Below are 16,919 nucleotides of genomic sequence, written 5' to 3' on the forward strand. Positions count from 1 at the left end.
TCTTTACTGCCCAGATTTGTATGATATATAAAACAATGGTTACACCATTGTTTGCACAGCTTACTTTTCAGTTTGTTTGGCCTTTCTTATTTCAGACAGAAGCCACACTGATAGCTGTGCATGTTTATATTAAACTAAACTGTTGCACAACAGTTTTATATTTGCATTGATGATAAAGTTTATATTCACTTTTATTTGCTAATTGGGAGATGGTATTATTTGTTAATCAAGTAAGTAGACTGACAATTTTTGTAGCTGGGATTCTTGAAATTGTACACCAGGTTTCAAAATATAGCCCTCTTCCTCATCTTCATTGTGCCCACAACCTCAAATGGTATACCTTTTAATAAACTCCAGAAATGACAGACTAAAAATGTAGTCACCCGGATATTTTGAAAAAAAAATAGCTTTTAATAAAACATGACACTGCAAATCATGATGAATATACCAATGTCTAAAAATGGAAATCCTAGTACTTCTCACTGAAAAAAAATATCTTTATCTTTATTCATGTATATACTTTTTCAGTATACATAGTGGAGCAGATGGCATATGTGTGGCTATACCAATGGGCTGAGATTTTCATAACTTTTAGATATGATCTGATTCAGAAACTATTTATTGTGCTAAAAGAGGTAGGGATATGCCAAAAAATAATGAGGAAATAATTGGCTATTTATGTGTATTATATATAATGAACTAACAATAAGTACACACACACACACACACACACACATATATATATATATATATATATATATATATATATATATATATATAAAATTGCATGATATATGATTGAAGGAACTTTAATTCCACTGAGCACATATCTTTGTCATCCACCCATCAAAAAATGTATAAAACATTAAAAATCAGTGCTCTCATTGGAATCAAGCCTTCTAACCCCATTCCCTAGTGATGCTAACTCTGACATCATATAATGGAGGGGAAAAGGAGAGACTTTGCAATTCTCACTTTTACATGATGTCGCAATACTCTAGTGCAGTTTGCCAGTGTTCCATTACTGACTATTATACAACGACCCCCACCCATTAATATTCCAAAACGTGCACACTGATTGGTCAGCATGCACTTTGTAAATCAGACTTATACTAATGGAAAAAGATCTGGTCGCCCGGACTTTTTCCATTAGTATAAGTCTGTTTTTACAGCAATGGAGAATGCAAGATCTCCGTTGCTTTTTAGACACTGTCTCTCTATGTTAAAGGAGTTTAACATAGCGAGACAAATTTTAAAAAAGTAACGGAGATCTTCCTTTCTCCATTGCTTTTTTTAAAGCTGTCTCGCTATGTTAAAGCTTTAATTATTTTACAGTTGACTATTTGATAATCAACATGATCTATATGTGTGTGTGTGTGTGTGTGTGTGTGTGTGTGTGTGTGATATATATATATATATATATATATATATATATATATATATATATATATATGTATATATATATATATATATATATATATATATATATATATATATAAATAATTAATATGCACACACACACACACACACACACACACACACATATATACATCATGTTAATCCGCTACTCATGCCTGCCATGGTTGCATGACACTTCCCCACTTACTAAACCATGGTAGGCATGAGTAGCGAATTTACATCCGTTACCTGGTAAACGTCCGTGTTTTGCGATGTCGGTTATTTGACTTGTCGGTGAAGTCATTGTCGATGCTTTGAGTTGTCGATCAACTCATAGGTACCTATATATATATATATATATATATATATATATATATATATATATATATATATATATATAGATATAGATATATATATATATATATATATATATATAGATATATACATATGTGTATGTGTGTTTGTGTGTTTACTGGTTACACATACATACACACCTACACAAATATTTATATATAAGCCACATGAAAGAGCCAGCCAATCAAAGGTGTAGCTTGCTTAGCTAGCACCCTGTGTCAGTGCAAATAACTTGCACCCCACCCTGTCAGCTTTTTAAACAAAGAGAATTAAAAAAGAGAACTTCCCACAGTACAACAACCAATCCATTCACACCCCCAGGTCTTCAAGTGACCAGTGCAAAAAACCCCTGAATGTTGTTTGTCTTTTTGGCTTTTCCCGGTTAGGGGTCGCCACAGTGGAACTCCAGTCCGCTAATGATTGGCAGCAGATTTTGTTTTTATGGTGCTGAGTTGCCAGCCTGATGCCCAACCTTTAACGAAGGCACGCCCATTCACGCATGTCTTTTGAACGTCACTCGACCGCGGGGAGGACATGCAGACTACACACAAAAGGCACTCCAGCCGAGAATCGAACAAGAGAACCTCTTGCTGTGAGGCAACAATGCTACCGTTGCACCACCACAGCTTGCAAAAAATCCCCTGAATAAATAACATAAAATAAAATAAATTAAAATAAATAAGTCTTCAGATAGTACTGTAGGAAGCTGATTGGCTTCCTACAATAATACAATCAGTCAGGCACTACTAAACCGCACCCCCAGGCTCTACTGAAGAGCAATTAAAAAAAGTCTTCAGATATTACTATAAGAAGTATCTCAACGATTTATTCAGAGCTGTATCTCAACAATCTTTGAGAAAGCATATTTACCCAGATGAGCATACAGGTTTAAGTAATGAGTCACAAGCAGCTGGACCTTGAGTGAGTAAAATAAATATTATCTGCATTTATTTATATATGGGAGTTGTTCACTTTGTTGACTGTGGTCTTTGCCAGCAAGGTGAAGTGCTATGTTTTTCACACTTATTTTTGAGAGCTGAGTTTACAGTATGTCAGAATGTCTGTGGTTGAGTGTGCATAGTGTATGTAGTCTGAATTAGAGGAAGTGAGTTTGTCTGTTAATGCTGAACCATGTGTGTGAGTGTTTGTGGGTTCAGGTTAGAATAAGGCTAGGTAAGGGGATTGTGTTAGTATTGTGCATGTGTGTGTAATTTATGGAAAGTTTGTCTCAGTGTCTAATGCAGTGGTACTGTTATGAAAAAAAGATGATTTTATCATAAGGTAATATGCAAGGTTAAGGGTAGGATTAGGGTTAGCTGACAAACAAGGGTAAGTCCTTCTACCCATCCTTACTGTCTGTGAAAACAAATATATGCTCCTTTATATTCACAATCAAACTTATAGTACCGAAAAAAATCTCCTGTGATATAGCACCATTGTAAATTAATGCAGAAGAAAATGTTACTTTTGTCAATTTATTACTGCAGATATGATAATTAATTTCAATTCAGCAAAAGAGAGTAAAAGTGAATATTGTCAAATCTGTTAAAGATAGAAACAATCTAATTATACAATGTTTGTTTTAAGTGATTTTGATCATGGCTTCATAGAGGAAGTTGTTGTGCCTTTTTCTCACAAATCCACTTTCTGGTTTCATTGCAGTTGTCATAATCAAATTCGGTAATTAGTGTTACACAGTCTTTGTTATCTCTGTTTATTCTTTTATAGTAGGATGAAAACCTAGAGAAGAAACAAAGACATCTATGAAAAAAGAAAAATAATTTCTCTTTGAGTGTCTCACTTTAAATTTCACTGAAGCTGAGTTTGCCTTATTTTGTTTAGCGTTATATACAATGCTGGACTAAAGTGAGGATGACATATTGTGGGATATATTTTCATATTGTCAAATTATAATCTGCAGTAACTTTTTGGCATACAGACAGCAAACATCTAATTATCCCAGGGGCAAGTATATATCTCTATTACTACTTACTTGAATTTATGATCTCAACTTAGACATTGTTATGATCAAATGCAAGATAAGATGAATCAGCTTGTGATCTTCTGTCCAATACATTTGGATGGAACAAGACCTATGACTGTCCACCCAACCTATAGTCAAGAACAGAAATGGGTGACTGAAGCAATGAGAAATAATGGGGATTGATGTAGCCAGTTGTCAGTACACTGGATATAGAACTGTGCGTCACATGTATTTGATGCATTTGCACATGGCATCACCATGACAAGGAATGTAACTGATTGCCCACACTGCAGTTCAGTAATGCTGTTCTCTAGACTTTACATGCTGACCCTTTAAACTGGACAGTAATAGGAAGACTTTGCTTCATAATGACCTGGGGGAAGGGAGACACCTAACAACAGCATGTATGATGTACCCTTTAGAAGCTGACTGGCGATTTCTGGATTGTGGAATGACAGAAGGTACAAACTCAAAGGCAATCTTTGGGGAAAAAGAGAGCAGAAGGCTTAAAGACAATGTAGTTAAAACACTGGAATCCAATACCATTTCAGGAAAAAAAAGTGTTAGAAAGCATTCGAGTAACTTTTCAAATATCACTTTTTGATTGCAACCCCTCACATGTAAATGGTTGTGTTTCTCTTTATCCACATACTTACCACAATTAACTGCTCGTATGCTGTACTTGGTGCAAAGAAAATGCCCCACTTTTTCAGTGACTCCTGCTGAGTTTTTCCAGGTGTGCCAAATTAGCACATGCACACTTGGCCAACACCAAACTGTGTGAATCCAAGATAAAAGTATAGGAGATGAAAAACATATCTTTTAATGTGCAGACTGATGATATTTTAATGTGGGTTGCAATATTTTACCTAAATAATGTGGATATATATTTACAATGCAATTTAAGTCTAAAGGAAACTGTTCAGAAAGTGAATAAAAGGACTTATTCAGGTACAATAGGATTGTTTTCATTAAAACTAAACAGCTAAAAATTGTGGTTGGTATGATGTTCTTAGCAGACTGTTCATGAGACACCAAAGCTTTTATTATAAGTTGTTTCCAATGCTGAAAATAACCTAAAACATTTATGTGATGAATGATGATGCCATCTTTTGATCTGCAGACTGTATTTATCAGATGATTGCCATCTGCTACTTCCAGTCATGTTTGTTACAGCAGATCCAGGCCACAAGCAGACAATGATGGCGGACTCTTGATAAAGGAATGCTTTCTAGGCATTTATTTGTTCAGTGATCCACAGTGTTAACAGCGACTGACACTGCCCCCTGCAGGGGTTGTACAATTCAACACTTAAGTGTTCCACTGTGGGGTATGACGGAACACTTAACTGTCCCATCTATAGTTTTGAAGTTGTGAATGCTGATGGTGCATACATCCTTACTTCCAACTCTTGGTTATGCAATCACAGCACATGAACAGGCTTTGAAAGCTAAGCTGACAAAAAACTGACTCCCTTATTAAACTATAAGACCAGTGGCTGCAAGGATTTGAAATAAGTAAAATGTGCTATCGTTTTAAAACCTTTTTGAGATAATTAGTCTTTCAAATAAAAATCAGATGATCTGGAGAACTGCAGTCACAAATCTAGCCTCTAGGTTTATCATGTATCACAGGTGATGATAGGAGGTACTGCCACCCGTGCCAGGGAAAATTGGGCAGTAGATGTGTAACATATACCAGCACAGCTAGCTGGATATTGTAAGTAATTATATGTCATTTATCAAACTGATTTGTGCATATGCTTGTGTCGAGCATGTGTTTGTGAGGTTTGCTTGTGTTAAAATGTATCAACAGTATGCCCTTACTGAATTAAATGTATATGTTTTAACAGAGGATTGGAAGAGATGAAGTTAATCTCAAACTTTAAAATATATCTGAAATTAAATTACTTTATGGATTAAGCCATAAAGATGTTACCCAAAGTTTGGAATGAAGCCAGATACACAATATCTGTGCTAGAGAATAGGTTGTAGCTCCTGTAGGAAATGGATTGGTTTTATGGTTTTATGACTTCCAGCAGCTGCACCACATCTGAGCAATACTCTACCTATGTGTATGGTAACACATAGGTGCTAAAATCCTGTCAGTTTCTAGTAATGGGGGAATAGTGTGGGAAACAGAGTCAGATGACCAGTTGTGTGTGATGTCATTCTGTGAGCCAGAAATAATATTTAGATATTAATAAGAGATTGCTCTCAGCATTATGTATTCTATGTTTGATCTGACAACAAGGACCACTCACTCACATTAGCTTGACTTTCCCTATTCAGTAAGTAGGAACGATAATTCTTTTAGTCAATCAGGAATAGATGAGATTAGCTAAATACTGTTTTTCTATAACTGTGTGAAACTTTCCATCTGTGAAATTTTTAATATTTCATGTGACTGAAACTCTGGTGTTTACTGTAAATAGATATTTAGTATTTTCATGTTCTTTTATTATTTATTATTAAATATATTTAAACCTTTCATTGTGTCTGGTACTTTTAGAAAAATATATAAGTTTTGAGAGTATTTGCATATATTTATTTGGTAATAACTCTGGCCATTCCTGAAAGCCTTGCTGTTGGGTCAACATTACCATTTGTATTAATATTAATCTTACTCAGTATAATTGGATACCCTTTTAAGAGCCTTATAGTGACTGACTGGTGCAGTGAATCTATCTTATAGTCTGGGCAAAGTTGGTAAAGCGGGTAACCTGTCCTAGCCTTTCCCAGGTGTGTGTGTGTGTGTGTGTGTGTGTGTGTGTGTGTGTGTGTGTGTGTGTGTGTGTGTGTGTGTGAAAATTAAATCTCAGAGTGTGTGTCAGCTACTGGGCCAGGGGCACAAAGAACTGATTTCACAAAGAGGGTGCTAGAGGACTTGGCTTGGAATCTTGGCTGAAGACCTAACCCTACAGCTGTGCCAATGGGAAGTCTTACTGGGGACCTGGAGAGAGAGAGACAAATAGAGAAACTCAGACCCTGGGCTGAGTGTGTTCCCTGTGTGCTCTTAAGGAAAATTGTCCTTGATGCAGACAGGTTTGCATCTGGAAATACTGAGTGCATCCATTTGTATTCCAAGTGAGTGTCCCTGTCCAGTGTCAGTGGTGAGGACTGAGGCTCCTTGATTACGGTCCCAAAGTTGGGATGTCAGATGCTGGTGAGCAGTGGTGTGGATATTGAACTTCTATAGCATGTAAGCAGTTGTCACTAAAGGTGTGTATTCTCTCAGCAGCCACAAGGTAGACATTCAGAGTTTCATATCACAACAGTTTTATTCATTTAGTATTTGTTAGCTTAGTTTAGTCAGGGAGAGCAGGCAAAGATGTCAGCAGAGGATTATGGCAAGCTAACAAAGAAGTAGATGGCCAAGGTGTGTGAAGCCAAAGGACTGGTGTATGCCAACCTGACTAAAAAGGAAATGATTTCAGTCTTAATCACATCTCTGACCAGCAACCAGGAGGATAACCAATCTGGTGGTGGGAATTTGCAGGGCTCAGAGACAGGACAGTTCACCTTTTCCTCAGAGGACTTAAAAATCCATCTGGAGTTAAAGAGACTTGAACTCCAACAGATGAAACCAGGTTGTAATGTGAAGTGGGTTGTTTTATTTTTGTTGACCAAAATTATTAAGCACTTTCGGCTATGCACAGCGTAGCCTTCATCAGAATACATTTCCTTACAAAAGCTTCTTCCTTTAATAAAAAATGCTAACCAATCACAGACATAAACCAATTAACTACCTAGTACACAATCACTACACTACCCATTCACTCATTTAAAATTAATATTATTAATCTATGTTCTGACACTTTATACATGAAAACAAACAATTATTCAAACATAATTAAAAAGTCTAAATTATACATTAAAATTTCATCACTAATTTTCAATATATTCATGTTTTGTTTGCTCTCTCCTGCAAAACTGGGACTATAGAAATACCTTCATTTAAACCAGGGGGAACATAGCTGCTGTTCTGAATTGCCATTGTGTTTCTTTTTTCTTTAACAAGTTTTTCCAGTCACCCCCCCCCCCCCGGATTTGATTTAACTTGCTCAACAATTCCAAATGCAAACTTGATAAAAGAGGGACATACCTCAGAATGTTTATATAATGCACTTGTTGTTTTTTTATTTTTGATATCATTAATGTGTTCATACAATGCTAGCCTAATCAACGTCAATTATACACAGGGGAAAGAAGGTGAAGGTTATGGAGCTATACCCAAGAGAAGACACCTTTCTGATAGAACTAATACTTTCATGAACCAGTACCAGACGCAGGACAACAATCAATTTTCAACAAGGAATGACAACGTGATGATAAATCCAGGTACTGTTAACTTAAATATTCACAATGTCTCGGGCAAACCGGGAACTGGTCAACAAATGTTTGGGGGGGTATAACAATTCCTTCAGAGCTGGGCATTCTTTCAATAGCTCATTTAGACTTTCTGGGGAGAGACCGGGAACTAGTAGGCAAATGTTTGATAATAAAGAAATTGCAAACAGTACGGATAATGATAGTAACAATATGAACAGTTGTCTCAGTAATGGACAAAAGGATCCTTCATCGAGGGGGGTTCAAAATGTTTCAAGGAAGGAACCTTATACTTCATTAATCAACAGGAGATATGAGTTTTCAGAAACAGGGCAATCTGGTATGGAGCACTATAATGTTTTGAAGTTGAATGATGAAAAAGCTAAAGGTTTTTCCTCTCTGAAAGACATGATTTACTTCTTTGAAAAAAGACTGTTTAAATGAAAATCTTGTGAAGTTGACATTGCTTATTTGAATGAATGTTTGAAGCTACAGATTGTTCCACAGGTGTTGTGAATATTTAAGTTCCCTTTTGGGATCAATTATAATGAGTCTATTTTGAACGAATGTTATATTATTTTTGAAGAAGCTGGTATGAACATTGTTAGAAAAACTGTATTTTTTATGAGCAACAAAGACAGTATTTTAAAAGAGGTAGAACAACTTGATCAGAACATTTCAAAAGATTTATTATTTCCACAATACATAGAATTGTATTTTAAAGTTTTTGATAGGGTAGACAGAAGAATAAATGATTTATTTTCCAAGAAAAAAGGAAAGTTAGAGAAAGTGAGAGAGAGATAGTCAACAATACAAGGAAAAGAAGGTCTACCCAATAGAAAACATAGTACATTCAACAAATTTTCATTACAAAAACAGTAGGAATGTGACACCTAGGGAAATACAGGGACTTGTGGAAGAATATACACATGGAGGAGATAGAGACAATAGAGATACCTGGGATCAAGATTTTCCAGTAGTTCATCGCTCAGAAAGAACAGCACAGAGACAGATGAAAGTAGGGGGACACTACCATTACTAATACATAATTTGGAGAAGGAGCAAATAGTAGAGAATGGACCAACATCAATAGTAGACAGACAGTCAATAGTCAACACACTGGGTGGGTTTACTATTTATAACTATACAAAGCAGATTATCATGGAAACCCATTTTAAACTTTTCTTCAAAGGTATCAAATTTGTACCTCAAACTAGAGCCAATATGGTGGACAACATCACAGAACTAAAGCTATATACAAGGAAATTGAATTTTGATATTCTATTTTCAGGCAACACTCAAAATGCAACGAACAATAGGGACATTCCTCACAAGGGTAGTGTGTACAATCCACCCCTTCACCCTTTAATTGACACCTTTGAAAAAATAGTATTGAGTCCCAAGAGAGAAATAAAACTAAGAAAATAAATTGGAATCTAAGTAAGGAATAATTTAATTTATTAATGGACTTGAGAAAAGAAGAGACTGTCAGGATAATGACTCCTGACAAGCGAGGAGGAGTTGTATTATTTAGATCAACAGATTACTCAGATGAAATGCAAAATTTGTTGTTTGATGAAGAGACATACGTTGTGGTTTTTCCCAATCAGATTAATATCTCCTATGCTCTGATTAATTCCTATTTAGCGGAATATCTAATAAACAACAGAATAGAACAAGAATTATATGATTTTTTTGTATGGGAGGGACCCAAAAATACCCTTTTTTTGGGATCCCTAAAATACACAAAAATATTGATAAACAACCTTTTAGACCCATTGTGGCAGCAGGGAATTCTAAAACTTATTCATTAACAGTACTAGTTGATTTCTGGGTGAAACATGTAGTAAACGAAAGTGAACACTTGGTTAAAGACTCTTGGGAATTCCTAGGGGCATTAAAAAAAGAGAAATGGCAAGACAATCTGATACTCCTTACCATAGACGTGAAAGATTTATTCATGGTGATACCCAAGAAGGAAGGGTTGGAATTTTTCGAAGAAGCTTTATTTACTTTTTCAAAGTTGGAGCACAACAAGATTATTCTAACTTGTGAAATTATGGGTTTAACATTAGAAAACAACTTTATCTTCTTCGAAGGAGAGTACTATCAGCAAATATGGGGTGTGGCGATGGGGACAGCATGTGCTCCCGTCTACGCAAATATAGTACTTTTGGGATGGGAATCCAATTATATATTCAACAGCCCTTACTGGAACAAAATACAACTTTATTCCAGATTTTTGGATGACATATTTGTTTTATGGAAGGGTACGCAAGAAGAAATTTCGGAATTTATGATGTATTTAAGTGGAACTACTGATTTGTTAGAGTTTACCTTTAACTATGACTGTACAAGTATCAGTTATCTGGATGTACAAATTATTAAAGATGTTGATGGATTCAGATCATGAATATACAGGAAAGATAGATTTTGTAACACTTATTTACACTTTGGGAATAATCACCCTCCAGCACAAAAAAAGAAGTATAGTGAAGGGACAGGCAGTGAGGGTTGCAAGAATGACCTCCCACTACCAAGACCTGGAAGAAGAATTAAATAAAATACAAATAATGTTTAAAGGGAGAGGATATCCCAAGCAGCTAGTCAAGGAAATTATTTCAGAAGTACATAACAAGTGGGGCACAGATTATCTCCCCTTATTAGGGGTAGGACTACAAAAAAAATCTCGGAAACCAGTAAGGAAAATGACAAATACAAAAGAGCATGTGTATTGGAATATAATTCTTTAACTAAGGAATTCAGGGAGATAATTCAAAAGAATTGGACCATCTTTAAAACTAATCAGGAAATATATAAAAAGTTGGGAGAAGGTCCTAAATTTGTGAATAAAACAGGATACAACATTAAGAGTATCTTAGAACACAAGCTAGAACCTAAAACAATAAGAAATATAGGCACTAGACCCTGCGGAATGTGTAAACAATGTTGTTTTATACACAAAGAGAACTTAGTAGTCTTAGACAACAGGATGAAAAGCAGGGTAGAATTTGCAAAAGGGAACTGCATGAGTAAAGGAGTTGTGTATCTAGCAGTTTGCAACTCCTGTTCAGGATTCTATTTGGGAAAGACAGAATGGGCACTTAGGAATAGGGTGTATGAACACATTAATGATATCAAAAATAAAAAAAAACAACAAGTGCATTATATAAACATTCTGAGGTATGTCCCTCTTTTATCAAGTTTACATTTGGAATTGTTGAGCAAGTTAAATCAAACCCGGGGGAGGGGGGCGACTGGAAAAACTTGTTAAAAAAAAAAGAAACACTATGGCAATTCAGAACAGCAGCTATGTTCCCCCTGGTTTAAATGAAAGTATTTCTACCATCCCAGTTTTGCAGGAAAGGTCAAACAAAACATGAATATATTGAAAATTAGTGACGAAATTTGAATGTATAATTTAGACTTTTTAATTATGTTTGAATAATTGTTCGTTTTCATGTATAAAGTGTCAGAACATAGATTAATAATATTAATTTTAAATGAGTGAATGGGTAGTGTAGTGATTGTGTACTAAGTAGTTAATTGGTTTATGTCTGTGACTGGTTAGCATTTTTATTAAAGGAAGAAGCTTTTGTAAGGAAATGTATTCTGATGAAGGCTGCACTGTACATAGCCGAAAGCGCTTAATAATTTTGGTCAACGAAAATAAAACAACCCACTTCGCATTACAGCCTGGTTTCATCTGTTCACCAAGTTATTTTAAATTTGGGTGTATTAGATACAAAAAAATACTTGAACTGGAAGCCAAACATTTGGAGTTAGAATCAGCAGAGAGACTGCAGTGTTTGGAGGTCAAAGTAGAATCAGCATAAAGACTGCAGCATTTAGAGGCTGAAGAAAATGAGAAGCAGAGTGTCAACATGAGAAGGAGATGCTGAATCTTTGCTGGAGTCATGGAGGTAATGGGGAAGGGAAAAACCAAACCCCAGAAATAATAAAGGTCAGTACATTTCTTCCACAGTTTACAGACAGTGATAATTTTGATAGTTTTATTCATATATTTGAAAGGATATGTAAATGGTATAATGTTGACTAAGGGCTCTGGGTACAGTTCCTGACCCCCTTACTCCATGGTAAAGCTGTAACTGCTGTTTCTAAATTGTCTGATATTGATTGTTTAAACTATGTAGAAGTTAAATGTTGTTTACTAGAATGTTTTAAGTTAACGCCTGAAGCTTACAGAAAAAAAATTGTGAGCATAGATGCAAGGTAGATGAAAGTATGTGTGATATATTGCTGAATTAAGCAATTATTTTCATAGATGGATGAGTGGATGTCAGGTCACCATTTTTGAAGGGCTGGCACACCTTTTGGTGAGGAACAAGCCCTTAGCCCTTTTCCTGAGGAGGACATGAGAATCTGGTTGGCAGACCGAGAATATAACTCTGGAGATGAGCTCGGGAAGAAAGGGTATTTCTGCTTAGCAAGCAGAGCATCATTGCACAGGAAGGGAATACCCAGTGCTGCATGTAGGTATAAGGGAATCCATGGTGGGAAGCCTAAATCTCCCAAACAGAGTCCACCAATAACAGGGGAAACCACTAGTTCAGGTACATGGCCAGGATCAATGGTTAAATTTTTTAAATGTAACAAGTGGGGCCATGTATCATATAGATGTACACAGAGGAAAGGTAGGGGGAGCTAGCAAATGGGCATAACAGTATGCTAGTGGTAAGTTGTTTGGAGACAACAGGGATACCAAAGTATCACAAGAGGTTATAGCCTATCTTAGTGGATGGGAAACGGGCCACTGCTAAGAGAGACGCAGCCTCTGATATAACCATTGTGAAGCCTGCAGTGTTTACAAAGGAGCAGAAGATGTTTGGGCAGTCCACTCCAGTCAGAACTTTAGGAGGGGACCCATTCAAAATGTGTTTTGCCAGGATTCACCTTGACTGGGAGGGTGGAAAAGGAAACAAGTAAGTAGGTGTGTTTGAGGATATCCCTGCAGATGTCTGGATAGGGAATGATTTTAATAATGCAATATCTTGTGTGCATGCAGTTACAGTCAGGTTTGGAGACAAGCATGTGGGTCTGGTAGCTTGTGGGAGACCTAGACAGACACCACACTTGAAGCCAGGGCTGGTGGTATGGCCATTTCAGGGAGGGAGTTACCCCATAGCAGTGATGATCTTGAAAGTGAACACCAGCTACTTGTAGGTACTGATGTTCCCTTGGACAGAGTAACTGCAAGGGCAGAGGTGAGTGGTAGTACCCAGGTTGACAGTGAGGCACCTCTGTCAGAGGATACCAGACTTTCTGTGGAAGGGGAGCTGGGAAGAGTCATAAAAGTAGAGCTGAGACAGGCTCAGATCTCAGACCCTAAACTAAGAGGCTTGAGGGAGGTAGCTAGGGAGGCACCTGATTCTCAAGGAAAAAGGGGAGTGTGTATACTAGAATAGAGGGTTACTGTATAGAGACTGGACACCTGAGGGAGGGTCATTCCATCATGTTCTTTCTGTAAGGGATATGTGTGTCTGTGATTGTAGTAGTACATCAACAGACAGCAATGTGTCTTATTCTCCCATGCCAGAGGATAACACTTCTTACATATGTTATGTAAGTAACATGCAAGCAAATGTCATCATTTCTGTGAATAAAGGCATTGCTATGTGACAAACTGTCATAGCTTTTAGGAAGAGGAATTATATGTGTGTAAAGCTATGTGCTTGACAACAGTGTTAGTGACATGTACAGTTGTAGTATCACTGACACAATGTAGTCTGAATGATAATGGATGGATTTCAAATAAATACCCAAGATCACAAGCTAAACATCATTGCCTGAATTGCAAGAACTACTTGACCATGTTGAGGTACAAATGAGACAGTGCACAGTTAAATGGATGACATCACCACTGTTTATTACCTGCTGTTTGAAGTGCACAATAACACTGTACAGCTACATGTCATATATGTCTTTGCAGAATAGTATACACAGTATGATGGGGAAGGACAGACCCACAGCCAGACTCCAACATCCTACATATGTAGTTACACAGTGTACAAAGCACTCTATCAAAGTCATGCAGCACAGGAGAATTCACACTCCAAATGTCACATACTGCAGGAATATTAGCAGTATGCAATCATTGTGTGGGCAAAATGTGATTTTCCCTGGTGATTCTAGGATTGCTAGTGTCACAGAGTGCCACCACAATTCTATCCCATAATTAGAAGGATACTTAAGGGTAGCAGCAGGGTGGCCAATGATACATGGCAGTAACAACTGTTACATATTGAAGCAGATATATGACATATATGAAGGGATGACATCAACAGTATATTGCCAAGGAGATGTATCTGGTAACAGTAGTCCTACAATGAATTAGGGTGTGTAAAAGTTGCCACTACATATGTGTGGAAAAACAATCATGATTCCATTGGCATTCAGAGTTGCAGAAGTTAAGCACTGCTATATTTGAACATCCTACCTATCTATTTACATGTTTTACAGAATAGTGTCTGACATGCAGGCACCACAGGAGATGTCTGACATTTAAATAGCTTTAGTTCCCTTGCAAAACAATGGCCTCATCAGTATGTTGAACCAGGTATGTAGGGAGACAATCTAATATTGGAATTGTGCGCACTTATTGATGCCACACACAAAAAATGCTATTGTAGAATGAAAACATTCTATCCTCCCTCCCCATTTAACAAATGTTTGCATCACTTCTTCTCTGTAAACATTACATGGCTATCTTTCAACCCACAAAGAAGCAAAGTGTCCTTTATGTAATACATATAAAATGTAATCATTACATTGCAAACAGTATGTATAACTACACCCTTGTGTAGCAATGAAGTTGTGGATGTGAAATGTGGGCTTAGGGGATGGTGTAGTCATTTTTGAGTTAAAAAACATATCCAAAGTATAAGTTGAATGAGCACATGCTTGCCTAACTAGAAAGAACCTCACATACCCACAATTCTACCATGTTTGGTATTGAACCTGCTACCTATCTACATTGCACAATCTAAATAACACTATATTAGTCACAAGTGACACAGGAAAATGTCTGATTTTCAGGGGAGAGATTACACTTTTTGTCAGAATGATCTCATCAGTGAGTTACATGCAGGATGTTTTCATAAAAGTTGTTAGAAGGGAGTTTTGTACATCCTCTCCAGGGGAAATGGAGAGAGCAACAAGCATTACACATACACACACACAAGTTGTCCACAAGTGTTACTGAACCGCCTATCTATCTAGTTTCCACAATCTAGAGAGCACTGTATTACTTGCAAGCACCACAGGAAGAGTCTTATTCTCAGAGGAGAGTTTGCATTTTTTGCCAGGATGACCTCATCAGTGTGTTACAGAGAGGATATTATTGTAAAAATATGGATAAGGGAGCTGTGAGAACAGTTAAATGTATTATTTTCAGGGGAAATGGATAAACCACCAAATGTTACACACTGTCTCACACACACAAAAGTCTTCCAGGTTGGATATCAAAACTCCTACCTATCTAGGTTACACAATCTAAAGAGCAATGTAGCAGTCATGAGCACCACATCAAAAGATACATAATACTTTTGTCTATGTTAAATCATCGAACACTTAAATAAGCGAACGATGATTTATCAAACCCATGTAAGTGAAAGCTTATCATCTTGATTGCTTAGAACAGTGATTTTTTTTCCAAGGGAAAAAAGTTGCTGTTCCACAAAAACAAAACAAAAAAAATTTAAAACAATAAATAAAGTGAGGGGCTTCACCCCCCCCAGTTATGAGGGGCTGTGCCCCCCCTTACGCCCTACTTAAATATACTAACTACGAGATTGCACTACAGTCACGAAAATGGCAAAGTAACGGAAGCGGCCAAGCGATTTCTTTCCCAGGGAAATAATTTGCTTATATGCCATTTGGCATTTTGCCTTTTCATGCTTTCAAGTTCGATCAAGATGCATTTGAAAGAATGTGTCTTAGATCATTTAATAGGAATCCATAATACCTATGTGAAATTAGATATTGTAATATTTGTAAAAGCAATGCTTGGAAGAGATGGTACTGTGCATCCCAGTTCATGCAACAAATACATATGTGTGCACAGGACAATGAACATCACTATGATTGTCACATGCAATGATGTACTTTTATAGTGCAGTGTAGATATTGTCCTTATGTACATTGTGTTATTGTGAGGGACATGATAATGTTCCACATAATGGGATGACATACACATGAACTGTTGCACAAAGTGGATTATCAATCGAGCATCACATTGGCATCATGTCAGGATGATAGTACACTTGTATTATCTCATGCTTGCACTATGTTCATTGGCAAGACAAACATGCAAGTCGTACATAGGACAATGTACTGCAGAATGATAGTAATGGATGTGGTGGGAATAGGTTAACTAAGCTGTTAACATGGTGCAAGTGTAAAGTAGACATTACTTTATACAAATTAGATGTTATTATTCAAAACTCATGATCATCTTTGGGAAACAGTAATACAGATATATAAACATTGTGCAATAGAAAACTATAATTCTTTGATTTCCTCTTTTTTTCTTGTACCTTTTAAACGCAGCACCACTGAGCCAATTTGTGTTACTGATGGCAAAGTGTTAGCACATGCATAATCATATGCTGAAGTGTTGAACTTGCAGGAGTAGTTAGAATCAATCTGTGTTGCTTTGTGCTAACTTCTGCATAAATACCTTTACAGACAGCATTCACAATAGGTAGCAGGCAGATTAGTGTGGCAGCAGGATAATGATATGCTGAGTAACAAGGTTTAGCAACTATTTACAGAAACAATATTTAGACAAAGCATCATGAAACATGTTGTCATCCATATGTATCTGAACATTTTCA

At 36.6% G+C, this 16,919-nt stretch overlaps 1 protein-coding gene across 1 annotated transcript in view; it reads right to left on the reverse strand.

Moving 5' to 3' along the window:
* Nucleotides 1-2,615: 2,615 nt before the first annotated feature.
* The window catches only part of LOC122808711 (CD209 antigen-like protein C), a 464,731-nt gene continuing 450,427 nt past the window's right edge, over nucleotides 2,616-16,919 (reverse strand). The window contains exon 6 of the mRNA XM_044079699.1: nucleotides 2,616-3,492. Coding sequence (XP_043935634.1) covers nucleotides 3,357-3,492 — 136 coding nt within the window. The 3' untranslated portion in view covers nucleotides 2,616-3,356. The remainder of the gene's footprint in view (nucleotides 3,493-16,919) is intronic.

The sequence above is a fragment of the Protopterus annectens genome, chromosome 8.part0, assembly GCF_019279795.1.
Source record: "Protopterus annectens isolate FY-2018-M chromosome 8.part0, PAN1.0, whole genome shotgun sequence".
NCBI classification, from domain to species: domain Eukaryota; kingdom Metazoa; phylum Chordata; order Ceratodontiformes; family Protopteridae; genus Protopterus; species Protopterus annectens.